Raw genomic sequence first — 24,031 nt, 5'->3', positions numbered from 1 at the left:
TACCTTCTTAGCTTTCTTCACATTTGCAGAGACTCATAATCTCCATATTTGCTCGGATGAGAGGAAAAGACCTCTGTGGACTTTTAAGCAGAGACGATGGTGTGGCCAAGATCAATGGACCTTCAAGAACCTCTCTGGTTAAAGAGAGGACAAGTAATTACCCACTGGTGCTCCAGATGGCTGCTCCTCATGAAGAGACCACATGACAGTAGTCAACTCATGGATTTGAGTGGCAGGAGATGAGGGAAGCCATTAAGCTCTCAACTGCAGCAGAGCATGTGTAGTTACGAGGTTCATCAAGCTGCATTTTCTAAGCAATTTTGGATTATAACTGTTTTAAAGTTCCGGTGTCTGTGGGGAGTTGTTTTTTTTTAACAGCTCTGGACCTTTGGCTGGGTTAAGCTGTCTAAACAGCATCCATCAACTGTTTGACAGTTTGATTACCTCTCCTTCGGGCATAGGAGAAGAGGTGAGAAGCTGTGTTTGGGTAGTGCTCCATTTAACGCCCCCCAGAACATAAATCTGGGGGTGGAAGGTGTGAGCCACCCTATAACTCAGTGAACTCTCCGCGCCAAGGACTTTTTCTGCCTTTTTGCAGAACGAAGGCATACGTCCACCCTCAGCTCAAGGATTGATTTATAACTGATTCCAACACGGGCAGACAGATACTGGAGAACTTCTAATTTTATGTATCAGACTTTAACTCCATTTTTTTTAAAAAATTCCTTCTGCTTAATTACCTGGCAGAAAGACATAAAGATGGTGCCAAACAACTTTGTAGGCGTGGTCGTTGTGTAATGTTACAGACCTTCACGGAGCTTAGCCCATCTAAAGATCATTAAATCAGTAGTGATTTATTACTAAACTACATAGTAAATACTGGAACAAGCGGCTTGCCTGGATTTAGTAACTGGGTGGAGAAGATTAAATGAGAATTGGTCTCTAAGCAAAAAATCGCCTCTAGCGCTGGAAGTTCACCTGCTCCGGCATCTAAATTACAGTCATTACTCCTCTCCCACCCCCCTCCTACTCCTGCCGGGGAACCTCTGACTCCAGAAATATTGCAAAAAGAATTAAGTGAGGCATTAACTGTGGCTTTAAAAAATCATGCAGCTGCGATGGAAATTAAAATACAGGAAGGGGCCTTAAAGAGAATAACCAAGAAAATTTGAAGTAGATCTTCTCACAAGCTTTTGATCAATTGATGGGAAGGCCAGGAGGGGATTTCGACTGGCAGATTGACAAGATATATCATGTTAATTCCTGGGTTGCCAGACAAAAATAACTTCCAAGGGACATTGTGGTGTATTTTGCCACAAGAGATACGAGGAATTTGATATTGCAAGAGTCTTATAAAACCAAGTTGCAAATTGGGGGTCAGGAGGTGACTGTTTTGAAGGAAATACCACCAAAAATGTTGAGATCAAGGAAAGATTATGCCTTTTTAGTGGATGAGCTCAAAAACCATCAGTTACAGTTCAGATGGGAAGCCCCAGCTGGACTAGCAGTTAATTACCAGGGGCAAAGATATCGTCTTAACTCAGTATGGAAGGCTCAAGATTTTTATAATAATATACTGAAGGCTGGACATCCCCCCCTCCAGGACCCTGAGAAAGAGAACAAGAAGGACAGGACAGACAGCAAGATATCAAAGGATCATTAAGGCTGGATCAACTTCCTCTCTCAGAACTAGAAGAAGTGAAGGAGCAAAGACAAACCCGCATGGTCACTAGGCGTATGGAACAAGATTTTAAAAAGCTACAAGCTTTGCAACAAACACACGCAACTGTTCAAGAACTCACAGGTTTTAGCTCAGAAGCAGTGGGAGGAGCCAGGCCGAAAGCCAAACTACAGGATTTTCAGATGGCTCTTAAAAAGCTTCAGGGAGCTAAAGATGACAACTAAGTTCTTAACCTGGAATGTTAATGGCTTAAATTCTCCACAGAAAAGGAAGAAAATAAATCATTATTTGAAACAATTTAAGAATGATATAATTTGCTTGCAAGAGACACATATCAGATTAACTGACCAGAAATATTTGATCAATACAAGACTTGGAAAACACTTTGTAGCCTCCGCCCCAGAGAAGAAAAATGGTATAGTTATTTACTTAAGAAAAGACATCAAAGCCAAATTAATTGAAGCAGATTCCCAAGGAAGATATATTGCAATAGAACTGGTATTAGAAGGGAAAAAGATGCTTTTAATGGGAATATATGCTCCCAATCAACAACAAGACAAATTTTACAAAATGCTCCATACAAAGTTAATACAGTGGAACTATAGATCTTGCATATTAATGGGTGATTGGAACGGTGTTCTGGATACCAAGAAAGATAAGAAGGGTCTCCTGCAAAATATCAAAACGCGAGTGAAATAACCTAAGTCCTTTTTCGATATGATGGATGATATGGAGCTAAGAAACATCTGGCGAGAAAGGAATGCAAAAGAGCAGGACTTTACATTTTTTTCTGATAGACATCAATCCTTTTCCAGGATTGACTTTATATTATCAACAAATTATTTGCTTTCTAGAGTGAAGAAGACGAAGATATGTTCCAGAGCTTTAACAGATCACAAACCGGTTTGGATGGAGTTGGAATTTGGGAAGGAAGCTAGAAGGACTTGGAGATTAAATGAAAATTTATTTAGATATGAGAAAAATGTTAATGAATGTAAAAAATTGTTGGGAGAATATTTTGTCTTTAATATGAATAAGGGCACATTTATGGAAATGGTTTGGGATGCAAGTAAAGGGTACATGCGAGGAGTCCTAATAAATTTAAATAGGTTGCATAGACGTAAGCAGGGGAAAAAAGAAATGAACTAGAGGAAGAGATTAGGAAGAGAGAACATGAGCTAATATTAAACCCAGGAGATAAGAAGATTAAAGAAGCAATTACCTTGTTACGAGCACAATTTAATATGCTGATGTCAGACCAGGTAGCTACTAATTTGTTATATGCAAAACATAATACTTTTTGTAATGCAAATAAACCTGGTAGATGGTTAGCATATTTGACTAGGAAGAAACAGAAATCTCGCAATATATCGAAAATACATTATAAAGGGAAAGAAGTGTATCAACAGGATGAGATTCAAAAGGCCTTTCGTGAATTTTTTACAGGATTGTACATGAGTGACAAAATACAAGATCTAGATATAGATAGATACCTGGACAAAGAAAAAATACCTATAGTTAAGGATGAGCAGAGGGAAAGATTGAATCAATCAATAACCTCGGGGGAAATCCTCCAGGTAATTAAACAGCTAAAGGCAGGGAAAGCACCGGGTACGGATGGTTTGACAGTGGCTTATTACAAAAATTTACAATTAGAAATGGTAGAACCCCTTAAGGAATTATTTAATAAAATCCAAATGGAACGGAAGGTACCCCCATCTTGGAAGACAGCTTTCATATCCCTGATACCTAAAGAAGATCAAGATCTTAGTCCACCAAAAAATTACAGATATCATTATATATCTATATATAATTACTTAATATAGATTATAAAATTTTTACAAAAATATTAGCGAATAGGTTAATGTTGGTTGTTCAGCAATTGATTCATAATGATCAAACCGGTTTTATACAAGGGAGACAAATGAGAAGTAATGTAAGACAAATTGTTAACATACTGGAATACTTGGGAAAGAATAATCAAATCCCTGCAGTGCTTATATTCTTAGATGCTGAGAAAGCTTTTGATCGAGTGAATTGGCAATTTTTATTGAAAATAATGCAAAAGATGCAAATAGGAGAGTATTTTTTACAATCAATTAAAGCAATATATCAGGAACAAACAGCACAAATTATAGTCAATGGAAGTTTAACAGACCTATTTAAAATTGAGAAAGATACGAGACAGGGTTGCCCCCTATTGCCATTATTGTTTATTATAACTCTGGAACTATTGCTGATTAAAATATGGAGGTCAGATGATTTACAGGGAATCAAGATCAGGCATCAAGAATATAAACTACGTGCATTTGTGGATGATTTGGTTATAACATTAACCCAACCAGAGAAATCTATCAAGGTTTTAATGAATATGATTAATCAATATGGCCAAGTATCTGGATTTAAAATAAACCTAGGAAAAACAAAGATGCTAGTTAAAAACATAAACACTAATCAAAGGGAAGACTTAGAAAAAAATGACAGGATGTGAAATAGTTAAAAAGGTTAAATATCTAGGAGTTTACATTTCAACCTCAAACGGGAAACTATATAAGTACAATTTTGAGCCATTATGGCATAGTATACAGACAGAGATGCAAAATTGGGAAAAATTACAATTATCCTTGTTGGGAAGAATAACAGCAGTGAAAATGAATGTCTTGCCTAAATTTTTATTTCTTTTTCAAATGATACCAATACTTAAAAAAGATGCAAACTTGCTAGAATGGCAGATGGGTATAAACAAATTTGTGTGGGCAGGGAAAAAGCCTAGAATAAAACTTAAAATAATGCAAGATGTACATGAGAGAGGAGGTTTGAAATTGCCAAATCTAAAACTATATTATGAAGCAGTAGTTTTATCACTAATCAGTGATTGGATTAACTCAACAGATGATAGAATACTTAATATCGAAGGGCATGATTTGGTATATGGTTGGCATGCTTATCTGCTATATGACAAGAAGGTGGATAAGAATTTTAAAAGTCATATTTTAAGGAATGCTCTATTGCGTGTCTGGAAAAAATATCAACACAAACTAAACGATAAGATACCTATGTGGGCAATTCCCAGACATGCAATAGAGAACATAAATATAGTACAAAAACAGGACGTAACTACATACAGACAGCTTCTCACTTTAGATAGAGGTGTATTACAACTAAAACCCTTGAATGTACTAAAAGAGGAAAAGGTAATTCAAACATGGTTTCAGTATGGGCAATTACAGGCCAGATGGAAAAAAGATCAAAAAATTGGTTTTGCGCAAAATGAGGATAATCTACTAATAGCAATAGCAATAGCAATAGCAGTAGACTTATATACCGCTTCATAGGCCTTTCAGGCCTCTCTAAGCGGTTTACAGAGAGTCAGCATATTGCCCCCAACAATCTGGGTCCTCATTTTACCCACCTCGGAAGGATGGAAGGCTGAGTCAACCCTGAACCGGTGAGATTTGAACCGCTGACCTGCTGATCTAGCAGTAGCCTGCAGTGCTGCATTTAACCACTGCGCCAACAAATTAGGGATCAAAGTCAAATGCATATAAAAAGGTTATACAATGTATTAATAGAAATGGATTCGGAAACAGAATTAGTCAAAGACTGCATGATAAAGTGGGCACAAAATTTTGAAGAACCAATAATGTTGGATACATGGGAAAAGATATGGGTAAGAAATGTAAAATTCACACAAGCCCAAAATCTGAGAGAGAACTTTTATAAGATGCTTTATAGATGGCATTTAGATCCTAAAAAACTGGCCTGTATGTATCCGAATTTACAACCTAAATGTTGGAGATGTGATTGTGTTGATGCTACATATTACCATATATGGTGGACTTGTAAAAAGGTTAAAGCATTTTGGATAAAAATATGGTGGATTATGCAAAATGTTCTTAAAAAACGGATAAAGTTTACCACTCAGTTATTCCTGTTAGGTATAACTACTGATTGTAATGTTATAGAGACTAACTTGATTCTGCACTTAATAACGGCAGCAAGACTGTTGGTGGCACAATACTGGAAGAAGGAAGATTTGCCTACTATTCAAGAATGGACATTAAAAGTTACAAATTTAGCAGAGATGGCTAAAATATCAGCATATCTCAAAGATCACTCAAATGAGAAATATAAACTGGAGTGGAGAAGATGGATTAAGTATATTCAAAATAAATACGGGACTAAGAAATTCCAGATAGTTTATGACTGAAGAAGCAAGGAATGATATAATCTGTTTAGAGTTAGCCTAACAAAAGCTCAAATGAAAGATGATACTAACTTTTTTTAAAAGTTTATTTTAGAACATCTTTGTTAAAGATTTATACCCTGTATTTGTTCTGGGAAGTCGGGGGGGGGGGAGGTTTGGGGGGTTGGGTTCGGGTGGGGAGGGTGGGGGAGGGGAGGTAAATATTTGTAAAAGTCTTTTTTTCCCCAAAAAATTTCAATTAAAAAAAAGAAAGAACCTCTCTGGTTAAAGAGAGGACAAGTAATTACCCACTGGTGCTCCGGATGGCTGCTCCTCATGAAGAGACCACATGACAGTAGTCAACTCATGGATTTGAATGGCAGGAGATGAGGGAAGCCATTAAGCTCTCAACTGCAGCAGAGCATGTGTAGATACGAGGTTCATCAAGCTGCATTTTCTAAGCACTTTTGGATTATAACTATTTTAAAGTTAAAAGATGTCTTCCCAACCACAAACCTGAAACACTATGTGTTGAGTGATCCTTTATTCCAGAAAGCAGGGAAAAATTAAGCAATACTTTAAGTAAATGGCAAAAAAAAACCTAGATAGGAATTTAATCCAAGAACGTTTGAAACAAACTAAGGGTGATTTATGTAATGGAATTATTAATGGTGGTTAAGAAATGCAAAGTTTTCTTGTTATGAAGATTGGAAGCAAGTTCTTTAAACAATTTTTTAGACCTCTTTTTCTTTCTGCACTTTCCATTTTTCTTTTCTCTATTCTTTTCTTTTTTTAATATCAATTTGTCTTATCTATTGCTTTTATTAACATTTATAATCCTTTTATGAAATAGTTATAGCCCTGGGTATAGCGTCTAGGTCTAAATTTCACTGGCATCAGTGAGCTTTCCTTGTAAGGAGACCTGCCAGGGTGGGGCAGGTGGCCCAAAGCAATTTTCCTCCCTGGCTTCTTTTCTGAAGAAACTCTGAAGCCTGATCTTTTCCTCCAGCACCAGGACTGGCCAGAACATCCAACCCACAATAGCTTTTTGTCCTATATATCCCTCCTCTGTCAACAGCCTTGGACTGGGAGATTCCCTGACTTTCTCTGGACCCTGGTCACTGGTTCTGAAACACCTTGAATAAATGGACATACTGGATTACTTCTGTGGATACTTGCCCCCTGTGCCCTGTCCAATAACTCTTGAGGAACTTAAGACCATGCAACAGAATGCAATCAAATGTTGCTCGCTTCTGGCAAGCACCGCCTAAATTAGGCTTTTGTATATTTTACCTTTTATGTTATGTTTGTACATGCCCACACATAAAATCTTAGCAATGACGCTTCAGATACGAATAAAGAAGATTGGCTCTGGGAAGAAGGTAACTGACCTCCCAAATAGATCTCCTTGGCCACCACGGTCAAGCCATAAAGCTTCACAGCAGAGTAAACATCTCCGGCATCCAAGGAAACTGCATCAGCTTTATTCTCCTGGGAGAGATTTAAAGCAACATTTTTAGTTTCTTGTCTCCCAGCTCTTCTGGTCCATCTGGTTGCTTTTAATTACAGAAAAATATCATTTGCATGATGCAATAGTTCAATGTTTCTCAACCTCGGTGGTGTGGACTTCAATACCCAGAATTTCCCAACCACCCAGGCAGTGGATGTCTTGTGCTTGGTGACCAGGGGATGCAGTGAATGATGGCTGTCTTTTCCTCAGGACCGTTTAGCATCAGGAATCCAGGAAAAAAACACCCAGGAAAAAAACACAAACACTTTATTTTTTTTAGGTGCTCAATGCTGATTTTTTAAAAATCTGAGTATTACATCTCAGATAACAATGTATTGCAATGGTTAACTAGTAGCCAACAATATCTGGACATTAATCTTTTGCAAATGAAGCAGGTACGCTTATTACAGGTAACATGTTTTCCAGTGATCCCACCACTTCACCATTATGGAGTGCTGAGGGAAGGTCTATTTCTTCCATTTTTGACTACCTTGAGCACCTATGTAAATGAAGACTCAATCAACCAGGCCAAAAAAATGGTTAAATCATGGGCTGTTGGTCTGGTTAGATCATGGCAACTGGACCAAAGTTTATTAAACTAAGATGTTTAATTACTTGTTCATTACTTCAGTCCCAATGAAAAATTTATGTTAGGCAGAGAGTCGTTGGAATGCACCAACTTTTGCCGTGACAACTGCAGGGGTTTTCCCCCCCAAAATGTATTGTAAAAATTAAAATGTTTAATAAACTTTGGTCCAGTTGCCCTGATTTAACCTTTTTAGAAGCACCTAGGTTACCTAGCTGAGGTTTTTGGAAGATGTTATGCTCACATAGCAAAACACCAGCCTTGAGCACCTTAAAAAGCTGAAGTGCTTGTGCTTCTTTCTCGATGCCAACAGCCCTGAGGGAAAACCCAGAGGGAGAGACAGCAATCGTTCACTACATCCCAGGGTCACAAAGCACAAGACATCCACCCTGTCATCCCAGCGTAATGAGAGATGCTGTCATGATTAAATAACATGTTCAAAAGGGTGGCATCCTCAACTAAATGAGTTACACCTCAGAGGATCTGTGTCATCTACTCGGTAATTCAGCAGCTCAGGGATGATCTGATAAAGTTGTTTCTCCAAAGAAGTAAATAGTAATTTGTGCTATTTATTTATTTATTTAAATTATTTATTTATTTACAAAGGCAAAATTCTCCTTACTGCTCTTGGGAGCTCTTCTGCTTTTGAAAGGTTTGCTTTTGAAATTATTCTGCCAGTAACACCCCCTCCCCCCCCCCACAAAAAACCCCAACAACTTGTGTGTTCAGCACATCAGCAGAGCACTCACTCTGCCTCTTCATCCAAGTGTTCAATGAAAATTGTGAAGAATAAAGGACCTGGTCTCATCCTACCAGAATCTTTCCAACGTGATGAGGAACTGTCCTAGAATGGTTTTCACACCAATTTCATATCCCCTTTATTGGTTCTCCTAGCCAGTTGAGGCTTAAATAGTTCACATACAAAGAGAAAGGTGGGTTATAAATGTAATATACATTCCAAATTTAAAAACCGATCAGAATGTCTTGAGATGTACAGATTGTCTCAGTGGCCAAGAGGACCAAGTTTGGCTTCTCTGCCTGAACAGAGGCATCCCAGGCTCACGATTCCAGGTTCCTCCAGGAATATGGGCTTCTTAGTGAGAATGCCCCAATTGCAGTCTGGAGCTCTGCCATGTCCACTGGGCACCAAAAGCTGAACTGGTGACTTCAGTGACTCCTGGAATTTTGAGACACTCACCCGAATCTTGTTGATACAGTCATAAGTGTTGTGGGCTAGGATGCAAGAAACCCTCTTAAAAGGACTGCTGGAGACAGGTGATAAAGCAGACAGAAGCGCTCTGGAGAGCTCAGAGCATTTCTTCTGCTCCAGGGGGGAAAGCGTGCACCAGCGGAGCTTCTTCCCTGCAAGCACATGAAGGTTAAAAATCACCATCCTTTCAAGCTAAATAGCTTATAGCAACAGACCCACCCAGGTCACCTCCAAATGGCCTAAATGAAAAACCCAGGGTCATGTCCACTTAAGTGTGCTGCACCTTCTTAGTCCTGTCCGCTTTGAGTTGGGGAACCCACAACTGTAGTTGGTCCTATTTGGAAGTCAATAGACCCTTTTCATTCAAAGTCTATTTGTCAGATGACATGTTCTTCATAACTACTCTCCAACTGTACGAAGCCTAAAATCTTTTACTCAAGAATCAACCCCACTTATGCTTATGCTCTGGGTTATGCAATCACACTCGAGATCTCTCCTTCCATACCCATTCCTCCGCTCTCACTACATTCCTGGCTTATGCCTTCACAATTCTGAAACAAGGGGTGCTCAACACGAGATAAATAGCAGAATGGCTAAGATCCAACTCTATGTCCTTGGAACAATAATAAGACATAGAATAATAGGGCTGGAAGGGTCCTTGGAAGTCTTCTAGTCGTTGGACTGTGGCAGGAGATCAGTGGTGGGTTTGTGCCGGTTCGCACTGGATCGGGAGAACCAGATGGTGAAATTTACAGAACTGGTGAGAGGAGGTTCGACTGGTGGACCCGGAAGTAACTTCTGGAACGCCTGCCCGGGCCCTGTTGCTCCTCGCTCACCCCCGCCCATCCGGAAGCCGCTCCATCACTCACTCCCCCCGTCTGTCCGCACTATCCTAGGCCAATTCGGTGTCAAGTCCCATACCCGGGAGTGGAGGTGGTGAACGGAGCAGCATGGAGAGGTCCAGCGGCACAATCCACCAGTGGCAAGCTCAGGGGTTTTCTCCTGCATTCCTCTCTGTCATGCCTCCTTCGATCTCCCAAAGTTCTTTCTCCAAGTGTGATAGCTTTCTACTGGATTCCCCTGTCTTGCCTCCTCCGTTCTCCCAAAGTTCTTTCTGCAGCATGTGATAGCTTTCTAATTGATTCCCTTCTGTCTTGCCTCCTCCGATCTCCCAAAGTTCTTTCCACAGCGTGTGATAGCTTTCTACTGGATTCCCCTCTGTCTTGCCTCCTCCGATCTCCCAAAGTTCTTTCCCCAGCGTGTGATAGCTTTCTACTGGATTCCCCTCTGTCTTGCCTCCTCCGATCTCCCAAAGTTCTTTCCACAGCGTGTGATAGCTTTCTACTGGATTCCCGTGTCGTGTCTCCTCCATTCTCTCAAAGTTGTTTTCCCAGCGTGTGATAGCTTTCTACTGGATTCCACTCTGTCATGCCTCTTCCGTTCTCCCAAAGTTCTTTCCCCAGCATGTGATAGCTTTCTACTGGATTCTTCCATCCTGCCTTCTCCGATCTCCCTAATTTCAGCCCTTAATCCTCCAGTTGTCTATTTTTGGGAGGTTTCCCCCTCTCTTCCCCCACCCCCAACTTCATAGGAGTCCCAAATTTTTTTGCCACATGGCTTGGGGGTGGTGGTCATGTGACTGAGTGTGCATGAGTGATGTCAAGTTGGCCATACCTGCCCGGTCACATGACTGCCAAGCCACACCCACAAAATAGGCCACACCCATAGAATAGGTTCTAAAAAAAATTGAAACCCTCCCCTGAAGGAGATTCTATACCATTCCTGATTTTCTTTGGACTTGATAGGATACATGTGATTACAGAAAGAATAGCAGAATGGAAGGGATCCTGGAGGTCCTTCAGTCCAACCCTTCACCTAGCAAGAGACTCCATATCATTTCAGACAAATGGCTGTCCAGTCTCTTCTTAAAAGCCTCCAGTGATGGAGCACCCACAACATCTGGGCTGGATTTTGCTCACTCCATGAGATCCCCTCGACAGAGCTTCAGGGTTGGAGATGGGTCTAATGTTCAAAAATTAGATGGTATGACCAAGGAGAGCAAAAGGAAAATGCCCTTCTATCACCCCTACCTGAGGTCAGATGATCAACAACAGATAAGACAAGGAAAACAGCCACAAGAAACAACTTCATGACGGCAGAGGCACAAATCGTCTTCCCCTTTCCTCATTCCAAAGATTCCAAAGCAATGACAGGAATTTAGAAGGGGAGGGGGGAGACAGAAAATGTGTGGTGCAGAAGCCATGTAGGCTGGAAGTGAAAGCGATGGGATGGGCAGCAAAGGAGGCCAATCCTTTACAATGCAAAACCTCAGCCAGGCAAAATAAAGGATTAGAAATCTTTTGCTTAGCTTTTCCAACTCTTCTGGAGTACTTAAAAAGCACGTGCTACATTTAAAAGAAGACACTGCCCAGGATTAGATTTATAGTAGCCTGCTGAGACATCACACACATCAACATTTTGACAAAGACATTGTAGAAGACATTCACAGTAGTGAAAAATCAGGAATCCAATAACATCTTTTTCAACTATGATGTGTAGATCTGTATCTTCTACTTATTACCATATCAACATTGTTTATTATGAGTCATCGAATTGTTATCAACTCTTTAGCAACCAGAGTTAGATTTTCACCAGGAGAACCTAGGTGACCTCATGGCCACTGTAACCACCAAGTCCATTCTCCTTGCTACCGGTTGTTGTCTTCTTCTTTTTCACCTTTCCCAGCATCAGATCTTTTCCAGAGAGCTGGGTCTTCACATAAGGGATCTAGTCATTTGTTCTTTGAGGGAAAACACTGGATCCATTTTGTATGATGATCCGTCCATTTGTTTTCTTGTCTGTTGTATTCTCAGGAGTCTTCTCGAACATGAAAAGGTTCAATATTCTATTCTTCTTGCTTATTCAAAGTCCATCTTTCACTTTTACATGGTGTCACAGGGAATACCTCAGCATCTGTGATTCTGTAGGTAGAGGCATCCGAACATTTGAATATCTTTTCCAAGACTTTCATAACTGCTTTATGGCATCTTTTGACCGTTGGTTATTTGTCTGATGATGGTGGACCCTAAAAGACAAAAACTCTCTACCGCTTCAAGATCTCCCTGAACAGCTCCAAGTGTCCACCCCAACTCTAGACCACCACAGGCAATAGGTCTCTGCCCAAATGGCCACCACCAAGATTTTGGCCACCCAGGGCCCGCAGAGGCACTCAATCAGGTCATCTTCTCCAGTGGTGGCCACGGCTTCTCTGGCCAACAAAGAGCTCTTCCTTTTTTTCTTTCCTACAGCAGCAAGCCCTGAAGTCCTTGAGTAATTTATAAAAACAATAAAGATGGGATATATGTGCATAAAATAATAAGTAACAAATAAATTGAGTTCCACCAGCATCCCATTTGCAGGTGAATCTCTTATGAAAAAACACTAAAATATATTCAGTGTTTTTTTTCTTTTTAGTGCTATGTGTGGGATATATGCATAATTTTGTATTTATTTATTTAGTCATGCTTATGTAGTGTATATATTGGAGGCGGAGACCCTTTAAGAGCTTTACGCAATGAAATTTCACTTTAATGTACGCTGATTAGTGTACATTCAAAGTGACAATAAAGTTATTCTAAGTCTAAGTCAAATTATGAAAAAATCCTAATTGATATGGTTATCGATCCGCAGAGGTCCTCACGTATATATTAGATAGTTATAACGATGTCATAAACAATTGTATGTCATAAGTGTATGTGCGTGTGTATAGCCATAACCATATAAAATATAACTCTCTCTCTCTCTCGCTTTATAGCGACGGGCAGGAACGGGCCACTTCCACAGCGCAACCCCCCAGGCTGAAGAAGATGGCCGTTGTGATCCGGCGGAGAGAGGCGTGGCTCCAGCCGCGGCGGCCCTCTTCGGATCGGCCTACCTCACGGGGCGGGCGTGAGGAGGAGGAGGAGGAGGACGGAGCGCGGCCACCCTGAGGCTCGCACTATCGTCGTGGTCGGTGGCGGCGCGGGAGAACGCGGGCTCCTCAGCAGCGGCAAGATGGCGGTGGCGGTGGCGAGGGCGGCCCAGCGGGTGGGCGGCAGCAGGTATCGGGCTGCTCGGGGCGGAGGGCTCGGCGTGAGGAAGCCCCGCTCCCCGCGGAGCTCCGGGCGCCGGTCGTGAGAAGCCGGCCTTGGGGTGGGGAAAACGGAACCGGCGTCTCGGGCACCTCCGAGGGCGCGTCATGTCGCCAGAGGGGCTGATCTCGCCCGCCTGGCCCCGGGAAGACCCGCGCTTGGCCCTCAGAGAGCCAGGCCGCGTGTGGCGGCGGGTTCTCGTCCGGTGGGGGACTCGCTAGACACACCCCCTCCGGCTCCGGACGGGGCCCTGCCTTTCGACCTCCCCGTGAGGACCGGCAGGCACCTGAGGGACATGCCGGAGGGGAGTGGCGGCCTCGCTTCCTTCCCGGCTCGGGTGGTCCGTACGCGGGATATTGGGAAGTTCAACCTTGGCGAGATCCGTTCGCCTTGGACTTCAACTCCCAGAATCCTCTTGCCAGCATAACGTCAGGATAGCCGGCTGAAGAATCCTGGGAGTTGAAGTCCACCCGCTTGAAAGTACCCGAGGTTTTTCAAGAAATCGGTCCAATATCCCCAGGCCTTAAAAGAGCGAAAACTGAACAAAGCTCGATTATTCTTTGTAGCGAGTGGCAGGGATGTCAGAAGAAGGCAGGGGCTCGGTTCTGTGGAGGGGCTCCCCTCTTTTCCGCGGACGCACCTGGCCAAGGTGCCCCTTTATGCAAATGAAGCTTTTTATCAGCTGGTCTTGCCTGTTGGAGAGGTTACCTTGAGACTTGGCAAATGGCCCCTGATTCATTTGTTTCTTTAGTCTTCACAACTCCTGCTTTTCTGACTCCTGGCAGAGGGAGGATTGAAAACAAGGCTGGTATTTTGCTGTGCCGAGGATGAAGCCCCCTTTTAATTAAATGTCTGGCTTTGCTTGATCCCGTTCTATATATAGGTAGCTGCTGATCAGTTGCCAAATGTGACTCAGTTTCTCTGAATGAGGTCAAATTCTGTTTTGTTATTTTTGGTGCCTTCAAGTCACTGTTGATTCCTGCTTGAGCTTCTGTAATTCTGGTGGTTTTCTTGGGCAAGTTTTCAGAAGTGGGTTGCCATTGCTTCCTTCCTAGGGCTGAGAGTGAGTGGCTGGCTCAAGGTTACCCAGCTGGCTATCATGTCTAAAGAAGGACTAGAACTGATAGTCTCCCTGTTGCCTGATCCGTGCCTTAATCACTAGGTTAAACTGGCTTTTAAACCAATTTCTGATCTATTTTGTATTATATACTCTGTAAGTGTCCTTGTTTAAAAGATGGCAGCTGATATTTTAAAACAATAAAAACCTTTAAAACCACACTAAAATCAAAAGTCTTCAAAAGAAATGAGTTTTTGTAATGTCTAAACGCTGGGGTTGGGATAGAGGCAAAAGGAACTTGCCAGACAGCACAGCAGCAGAAGATTCTCTCCCTGAGAAAGAGCTGCTTCTGGAGAGTTGGATCTTCAAAGCAGCATCTCCTGTAGGTTTTCCTGGCTAGACAGACCATTACGGGAGATATGCCTGCTATGCCCTCAGATAATCAGGTTCCTCAGCAGGGAAGGCTTTAACAAGCAATGTTGGCACTTTAAGGGGTACCTGGAAAGTAATTGGCAAATGGGGCAGATCTTTCTGGACGGGCATCATGCAAGCCCCCCTATCTGCTCCATTGGCATCAACTCCCATTTCTGGACTCTCTTTCAAGACAGTTCCATTTGGAGCGCGTTGGATTGTGAATGCCTGTTGCCAAATCCAAGTAGTTCAGCCATGGTCACATTTGACACAGGTGATGTAACTGTGCAAGTCTTCTGCTGCAACTAAATTCAGCAAGAGCAGAAAGCAAGGAGTGTTCATTTGGGAAGAAGCTATATTGTTTGGATAGAATGCAGCCTCACCTTAAATAAAGTTAATGAACTACTGCCTCGGAGTCTAGTTTTTTGCTGACCAGAAAAACCTCAGTCAAGTGATTCAATTCAATTTAAATGCAATTAAACCTAATTGCAATTTATCTTCATTTATTCACCCATTTCCAAAAAATAGATGTCTTCAAGGATACTCAAGAATCTACAGTTTGGGCCCTATTGGAATTTCATGGCAGAGCTCAAAATTATATCCATTACCAGTTTCATCTGCAATTAGCAATTAGCAATTTAATGGGTTTATATGCCGCCCAATCCCGGGGGACTCAGGGCGGCTTACAAGTACGAATGAAATAAAATAACATACAGGGGGAGGACATAAAACAATACAAACAGTTTAAAAACACAACATACATCCGGTTTAATTGGGGGTTGACCTGATTTGAGTCAGCAACCCCAGGCCTGCCGGAACAGCCAGGTTTTGGTGGCTTTTTGGAAGGCCGCAAGGGTGGGAAGGGTCCGGATCTCTGCTGGTAACTCGTTCCACAGAGCCGGAGCAGCTACAGAAAAGGCTCTCCCCCGAGTGGTCGCCAGCCGGCATTGACCGGCCGACGGCACCCGGAGGAGGCCTAACCTGTGAGTTCTTATTGGACGTTGGGAGGTGTGTAGCAGGAGACAGTCTCTCAGATATCTAGGTCCAGTGCCATCTGGTTTGCTAAATAGCGTGATGGAGCTGTGCAACATGCCAGATGGGTGTAAAAAAGTCTCTGAGAAGTCCAGGAGAACTAAGTTGGACTTTTCATCTCTGATCCAGAGTCTGATATAGGCCAGACATAAAGATTTTACCGGTATTATCATTCCCCAGACTAAATCCATTGACATGATAAAGATTTTGAAGAGAGAATTTGAGAGAAATTTGGGCTGGCAGGAAAAATACTGTGTATAAGGTAGGAATAGTCTGAATTAGAGGAACTGGTGTGTGAATCACCTTTGAACGTCAGTGCCCTGAGTTGTGATTGTACTGGTAGAACAGTCTCTTGGGCAGAGCTCTCTGGAAACCTTGTGCCTCTGATGGATTCATATGGCTAAGTCAAAATATGTGCCACAAATGAGTGAATGCAGACTGATCAGCCCCATGCCACAATCACTCATATCTCTTCTGCCAAAATCTTAGGCTTCTGGAATGTGAACCAGGTTTATAGGCTTTTTGTAAGCTTTAGGTTTGGACAGACATGGACAGTCCAAAACTTTGTTGTAGGGACACCTGTGGCACATGAGAAAAGGGTATTCATTGACCTGCCTTTGTTGTTTTGAGTATGAGAGAAAGGGCTGAAGTATCAATAAAGGAGAATATTTGTAGCTCAGGGTTGACATGAGGTCAGGTCCTTGGCACTCTCTGAACTTGCTTGTTTTCTTGTGGATGTTTCGTAACCCAAACTGGATAACATCAGTGCTAATCACCTACAGAGCCTCTGTGCCTCCCCAACTGGACTACTAAAGCCATTGAAGCTATTTTATTCCAGCATGTTATACTTCTGTTTTAACACACACACAAACATGAATGTTATTGTGTATATATATTATCTGTGGTCCTAATGTGGGTTTTGATCTGGGTGTCCAAGGTGTCCTCTATTGCCTCATCCCCTCCCAGATGAGCAGGGTCGCACGGAGTGGAGGGTCATTCATCAGGACAGGAGGATTAGCTATCTTGACATTCTGAACATCTTGTGCTGACAGTTGGTGTGGTGAGATACCAAAAGGGAAAATGACACACACTTCTGGTCATCTTTGCAAGGGAAATCATCTATGTGAATAGGCGACAGGACTTCCTAATAATTTATTGAAAAGCCAAAGCTGATCGGGTTCATGCAATTTGCTAAGTCTTAAAGTAGATTTCACCAAGAACAGTGAAGGCCTTTTGAGGGCTAGGTCAACTCAAACATTCCCATCTGTTGGGGTTCCACTGAGCAGACTCCGTTGCTCCTTCTGACACTAGGATTGGATAATATTATGGTTAGGAGAGTGTAGAGACCAAGTATAAGAATGTGGCAAGGTGGAAGCTCCTATGGCAGCGTTTCTTAACTTGGCTGGTCGAGAATTCTGGGAATTGAAGTCCACACATCTTCAAATTCCAAGATTGAAAAATGCTGCTCTACAGTATACGCATTGGGATTAGAATCAGTTCTTCAACTGTTGCCTGCCCTTCACCCAGTCCTTAGAACAATAGGTTCGGCCTACTTCATGAGAAACATTTTAATCTGAAAAAATTTGGTTTCCCAGAATTGAGCCCAAAATTTACATTGCTAAGTGAAATATTTGTTAAGTGAGTTTGCCCCATTTTACAACTTTTCTTGCCACATTTATTATGTGAATCATTGCTTTTATTAAGTTAGTAACACAGTTGTTAAGTGAATCTACATACCCCACTGACTTCGCTTGTCAGAAAGTCTCAAAAGCTGACCACCTGACCCCAGGACACTGCAACTGTCATAAATATGAACCACTTGCCAAGCAGCTGAATTTTGATCATGTGACCACGAGGATGCTACAGTGGTCATAATGGCGGTTTGCCATAAGTCACTTTTTTCAGTGCCATTGTAACTTGGAATGGTCACTAAATGAATGTAGGTCGAGGACTACTTGTATATGATTTAAAAAATGTGAGAAAAAATGTGACTGCTTGTTTTTATAAACCAGAGTGACAGGTGAGTTGATGTTTTTAGATATAGAGCAATATTCACTTGTATTTTTGGATTACAAAGGAGGTGATTTGCTGTTTGAAAAAGAGACTGCAACTTTCTTGGGAACCAGGATGGTGTAGTGCAGTGGTCTCCAATCTTTCCGGCTTGGAGAACTGGTGGAGGTGGTGATAGCGTTGGTGAGGTGCGGATTAGGGGGGATGGTTTTGGGCATGCATGCCACTTTCACTAATACATCTTCCTGTGCATCCTTACCCATCACTTCCACGGCCCAGTTCCAAGTGGACTGTGGCCCGGCACTGGCTGCAGAATGGGTTGGGGAACCCTGGTGTAGTGACTAAATAAGTAGGTCAGGAACAAGGAGATTCCTCCTGCTGTTGATTAAATGTATAGGCTGCTGAACTCCCAGTGACTGTTTTTTTTTTTTACAAAATTCAACCACAGAGACCCCCTGGTTGAGTTTGGGCTAGTCACAATGTATTATATTATATTATATTATATTATATTATTATTATATTATTATTATATTATATTAATATAATATTATTATATTATTTATACAATATATGGTATCTTGAGTGTTTCACCCCTAAAATAGATTGTAATTTCAGAGACTATTTTCTGAATAGTTTATTTGAATTACCTTCCCACAAATTAGAATTGGGCAAAATTACTTCATGTAATTCAGGTTTCAGATGTAATTAGATTTAGGCCAAATTTTAAATTCACTTGATGTTTATATATCTTTGAAATATTTTATTTCCATGTGGCTCTTTTATTTTTTCATAAACATCTCATTGCAGGGAACAATTTTCCTAATATGATAGAATTAATCATAATATAATCAACTGATTTTGGGTGGAATGACGTGGATGATTATAGCTTTAGATAACTTAAACCTCAAAGTTTTAGTTAGTTGATTTAGGGAACGTCAGTACAGTACAATACAAATATTGTATCAATATTTCAAGTACATGTAATTTGATGTGTATCTGATGTTTTTCTATTCAACAGATTTGTCCTGTGGCATGGGAACCTCCCAGTGAAGAAAAGATTATTTTCGAAGCAGCTGGTTTCCCCAGCCTTCTTTGCAGGTAAAGCTCCTTCAAACTTTTCTTTGATCTGGAAAACCTGGAGGATTCAGAGACCATAGCTAGCGCTTGCTAAAAAAAAAACCCATACAATGAAGAAGAAGAAGATGAAAAGCCCAACCCCACCACAACAGAGTCCTTGATGTGGTTGGAAGAACATCCCCACCCCAAAGTTCAGCCCTTTTCCCCATTTACTGACTTGAGTGCCCTCATTATGCTAAGCTATAGTTTGTTTATGCAAGGTTTATCCAGTAAGCCAGAATAACTGGGTTTGCCCAACACAGTAAACAAACCAGGTAATTCACATTATGACTAACTCATTTGACTCATTATTTATATTTGCATGTGCACACACGCATGTGTGATGTATGCAACAGTGAGGCACGTTTAAGGAAAATAGGAACAAGGAAACATTCTCCTTGACTTTACATTCTTGTACATTTATATGTGTACACTTCCAATTTCTCTGAAAATACATGTTTAAATTAACGCCTTTCCACACTTCTTGCTTTTATTATTAGTTGTATCAGACTTCTTTTGTATTAGATATTTAAACCATGGATACATTTTCAACCTTTCTCCAGTGTGTCTGAAAACAAACCGTCCTTCTTTCATATACTTATTTTGAATTGTTCTGAAGAGAAGATGCCACAGGCGATGTGAGAATGTGTCATGGCCAGACTTAGTTCATCAATCAATAATTCCCCACCCTTGCTTAAAACATCAGGTTCATGATATTTGATCTTGGGCAAGAAAGCAGGTTCCTGTTTTGATTTTCAGCAGGAATACAGGACCTGTTTCCCAAGACCGAGCAGTCTAGAAAGAAGACCGACATGTGTCTGTGGGTAAAGAGCCAGTGCCCTGGAACTGGGAGCCAGCAGTGAAGGAAACAGGTGCTCCACTGACTCCCAGGTTCAGTGGCATTCGATTGTGCAGCCAAAAACACACAGCAGCTAGTGCAGCCCCCGAAATAGGTATGGCAGTACATTTTGCAGCAGCTAAAAAATTCCCTCTAGTATCTAAGTGCTGCTTTCATATCAAGTTGTTTCGCTGTTGTTCAGTCGCTAAGTTGTGTCCGACTCTATAGCATGCCATCCCCTCCCATCCCCCCCCCATTCTCCACCATCTCCCAATGAACAAAAGTTCACAGTGTTGATGACATTATCTTATCATCTCATCCTCTGCTGTCCCCTTCTCCTTTTGCCCTCCATTGCCCCCAACATTTGGGTCTTTTCCAGGGAGTCCTCTCTTCTCATTTGGTGGCCAAGTATTTAAGCTTCAGCTTCAGGACAGTCAGGGCTGATTTCCTTTAGAAATTAGTCCAGGGACTCTCCAGGGTCTTCTGCCACACCACAATTACAATTACCACATGTGATGAATTACAGTAATTCAAATGAGGGATGACAGAGCGGTGTCTCTTGACTCCCAACCCTCCCAAGTGGTCCAGCAAGATGCACCATCAACAGTGTTGAACGCAGTGGAGAGAACCAGCAGGACAAGTCAGCCAGGAGTTTATATTCCCCACCCAGGCCTCCATCCCAGCTGCCATGGCTCAGACCTCCAATTCTCATACAGCCATCTACCTGGCTCAGTCTCGTGAAAAGGCATGGGAGGTGAAGGAAGGCCTGGTTTTCCTGTACGTTGCTTGGAGAGTCCAAGCATGGGTTAAATTCTGTCTGACTGCTCTGGACTGAATTGAAAGATCTTTAGCCACACCTCCTCTTCCAGCTCCTCAGATTTTTCAATTCAGTTCTAGCCCAATGGACACGTTTTCAGTGGTTCCAGCATATTAACAGAAATTTAACCTTAACTTGGAATTTCCAACCAGAGAATTTTTCCATCCTAGCAAGAAAATAAGGTCTGTTTAAAGTTGCTTTTGATTCCCTGGCTTCTGCTTGTTGCCGGTGCTTGTTCCGGGCTTCTCCGGGCGTGCGCGGCTTCTCCGACTCACTGGGAGACACGAGCTGGCTTGGGAACCGCCGCGTTCACCTTTCATATTGGCGCAGTGGTCAGCGGCGAGGGGGCCCAGCTGCTCGCGCTCGTTTCAGTGTTTTGGCGCGCTGGTCAGTGGTGTGAGGACCCAGCTGTTGTGCCATTGCCTTTACTAAATGAAGCGTTTGGCCCGATGGCCAGTGGTGCGAGAACCCAACTGTTCGCGCCATTGCTTTTACAGTTTTGAATTGTGTGCTTTTTTTTCCAGCAGTAGTCATCACGGTGGCCATTTTGAGTGAGGGAAAACTTCCAGCGGCCATTTTGTTTGCAATTTTGCCGCGTTTTTCCCTGCACTTTGGAGCGAGCCTTGGAGAGTGGTGGCAGCGTGACCTCTCTGTCCCGCAATCCAGCAGCCAGTCACCTCCCAGTCCCCCCACTAAATGGCAATTGCTAAACAACAGCGAGGTGTTGGTCCTTGCCTTAGGCCTCCCTCCAGCTGTCCAATTTGCAGGCACTGGGAGGATCGGATCTTGTGCCAGAGATTTCCTCGTGGAGGTGCCCTTAAGACTCATCTCAGCCAGCGGCCTCTCTACGTCTGATCCAGCAGCTGCAGCTACTCCAACTGTGTTCCATCTGGTGAGTGGTGCCCAGAATACACCTGCTCACAACACAATGGCAGACAACCCCCATCAGGAGGCAATGCAGCCAGGGCCCTCTAGCAGCAGGAGCCTTACCAGGCAGGCTAGCAAAGCAGCCTCAGAGGCCCTCAGCAGACAGAGCCAGGCGGGGCAGTGGAGAGAAGATCAAAGTCCCAAGATCCAGTTGCCCCCACGGAGCCAAAGAGCACCAGAGAAACACCCTGAAAAAGCCAAGCAACAACCGCTGGCTTCCTGCAGTGGAATTACCAGAGGCCCCAGCTCCTACTAGTCAGGACCCACCACGGTCGGATAGTGAGGATGAGGGCCAGGAATTTTCATCAGGTGATTACTCTGAGTCAGCCAACTCCCCTGGACCATCCATGGGCGAGAATGCTGATTTGTTTCAGTGCTCCTTGGAAGCAGAGGATTCTCCTCCAGTTCTATCACTGGCTCCACAACATCCTCTGCCCCACCGGGCCACTGCGCGTAGGCGGCCTGCAGAAGACCAAGGGCCAGCCCTCTCGGAAATGCAGGAGGTTATCACCAAGGCCATATCCCAGAGTATTGCAGAGGGTCTCAAGCAATGTGCCAAGCGACGTTGCAGGGCCAGGTCTTCTTCCTCTAAGGCTGTTCCTTCAGAGGCTCCCCAGGGATCCGCCTCTCTCCATTCCTTGCTGGACAGCGAGATTCAGCTGTAGATGAGGAAATCCTTCCAGAGCAGGAGTTCTCAGGGGACGAGGAAGTGGTCACAGATAAACCACTGGTTTGTTTAAACATGTTTCATTCAAGACAATCTTGAATAAGGCCAAAACAGCCACCCGTATGGGAGTAACTGCCACCGATCAGCCGACAGGAGACCCTAGCGAAGGATTCTTTGTGGAACCGGTAGTTCCCCAGGAGATTGTGCCAGTTCCTAAATTATTTTTGAACGTCGTGCAGCACCAGTAGGTTCAACCAGGCACTCTAGCCACGCCTGGTAGCAATGATAAAAAGCTCTATACGGTGGATGCTTCCCTGGAGGATTTATTAAAATTGCCTCAGGTGAATCCTCCGGTACAAGCCCTTACATCCTCCTCAGTCTTACCTCCTGACCTATTAGAGGGCTTGAAAGCGGAGGATAAGAGATCTGAAAGGGCTTGTCACAAGACCCATCAGGCAGCTGCCTGGGCCATCAAGACAGCTACTTCAGCGTCCTTTATGTCCAGGGCCTCTCTCCTCTGGGTCAGACAGATTTCTGCTAAGCTTTCGGCAGGGCACCAAATTGAGGCAGGAGTTTAATAAGGTTTTAGCGGCAGCAGAATACACTGTGGATGCCACCCTCAACTCCGCCAAGTTCGCTTCCACGGCTCTGGCTTCTAATGTCACCACCAGGCGGCTCTTGTGGCTTTGTTACTGGAACGCAGACATGAGGTCCAAGTGAAAGTTGGCCTCTGCCCTCTTTAAGGGAGGGAAAGTTTTCGGGGAAGCCCTAAAACCTGTCCTAGTCAACAACAAAGACAAAAACAAAGTTATGCCATCTGTCACTAAGAAGACAAAGCGCAAAGATTTTGGTTATTTCAGAAAGCAATCCTTTCATTCCACAGAACCGTCCACTTGCACTGGTCAGTACCACCATCCGTACAATCAGGGACAGGACCGGTCACAGGACCATCAGCCCTTTCGGGACAGGGACAAACAACAACCCTTCTCCAAGCAGCCCTTTCGTGGCAGATCAGGCTCTAAGCCTTTCCGTCGCTATAAGTGACAGCCAGCTGATGGCTCCCATCGGAGGGCACCGGCAACTATTTCAGGCTCGATGGGAGCAAACAACATCAGACCAATGGGTTCTTCAGACAATCCGTCTGGGTCTGACCCTAGACTTCATTTCCCCTCCCCTCCTGCCACTTCATCTGCTGCCCCATTCCCTCTTCCCCAGCCAAGAGATCCCTAATGGAGCAAGAGACCCAGCACCTTCGGGAGATAAGGGCAATAGAACCAGTACCAGCAGGTCAAGAAGGGTCAGGTTTTTACTCAATCCTGTTTCTAGTCCCAAAGAACTCAGGAGGGTGGAGGGGGATATTAGATCTAAGAGATTGAATTACCACCTAGCATACAAACGCTTCAAAATGCAGTCTCTCCAATCAATCTTGAACTGCATCAGGCCAGGGGATCTACTAACATCAATAGATCTCAGAGAAGGGTATCTTCACATCCCTGTCTGCAAGGCCCATCGCAGGTTCCTGAGATGCTACTATGCAGGAACGCACTATCAATACAGGGCCCTGCCGTTTGGCCTGTCATCAGCCCCCAGAACATTTACAAAGATCCTGGCAGGTGTGGTAGTGTCCCTGATGTCGCGTCCCATGAGACTTCAAGCATACCTTGACGACATCATCATACAATCACCGTCCCGCCAGCAAGCAGTCAGAGACCTCCAGATAACCATGAGAGCCCTTCAAGTCCACGGGTTCTCAGTCAACATGGACAAAAGCCATCTCACCCCCACCACCAGGTTGCTGCATCTCGCTGCTATCATAGACACTGTAAGTTGCCAAGTCTTTCTGTTGCAGGAGT

The 24,031-nt window shown here is 43.3% G+C and overlaps 2 protein-coding genes across 3 annotated transcripts in view; one reads left to right on the top strand and one right to left on the bottom strand.

The window, feature by feature from the left end:
- LOC116516513 (serotransferrin-2-like) overlaps positions 1-11,522 on the bottom strand; it is a 36,494-nt gene extending 24,972 nt beyond the window's left edge. For both annotated transcript variants that reach the window (XM_032229038.1, XM_032229039.1), the window contains exons 1-3: positions 11,264-11,522; positions 9,162-9,325; positions 7,259-7,358 (exon numbers count right to left, since the gene is read on the bottom strand). In XM_032229038.1, the coding sequence (XP_032084929.1) occupies positions 7,259-7,358; positions 9,162-9,325; positions 11,264-11,324 (325 nt within the window). In that variant the 5' untranslated portion in view covers positions 11,325-11,522. The remainder of the gene's footprint in view (positions 1-7,258; positions 7,359-9,161; positions 9,326-11,263) is intronic.
- Positions 11,523-11,630: 108 nt separating this feature from the next.
- PISD (phosphatidylserine decarboxylase) overlaps positions 11,631-24,031 on the top strand; it is a 68,227-nt gene continuing 55,826 nt past the window's right edge. The window contains exons 1-2 of the mRNA XM_032229041.1: positions 11,631-13,273; positions 18,832-18,911. Of these exons, the coding sequence (XP_032084932.1) occupies positions 13,227-13,273; positions 18,832-18,911 (127 nt within the window). The 5' untranslated portion in view covers positions 11,631-13,226. The remainder of the gene's footprint in view (positions 13,274-18,831; positions 18,912-24,031) is intronic.

The sequence above is a fragment of the Thamnophis elegans genome, chromosome 13 (assembly GCF_009769535.1).
Source record: "Thamnophis elegans isolate rThaEle1 chromosome 13, rThaEle1.pri, whole genome shotgun sequence".
In the NCBI taxonomy this organism is placed as follows: domain Eukaryota; kingdom Metazoa; phylum Chordata; class Lepidosauria; order Squamata; family Colubridae; genus Thamnophis; species Thamnophis elegans.
Note: the sequence above shows the minus strand (reverse complement) of the source record. Positions and strands in the feature narration are given on the sequence as shown.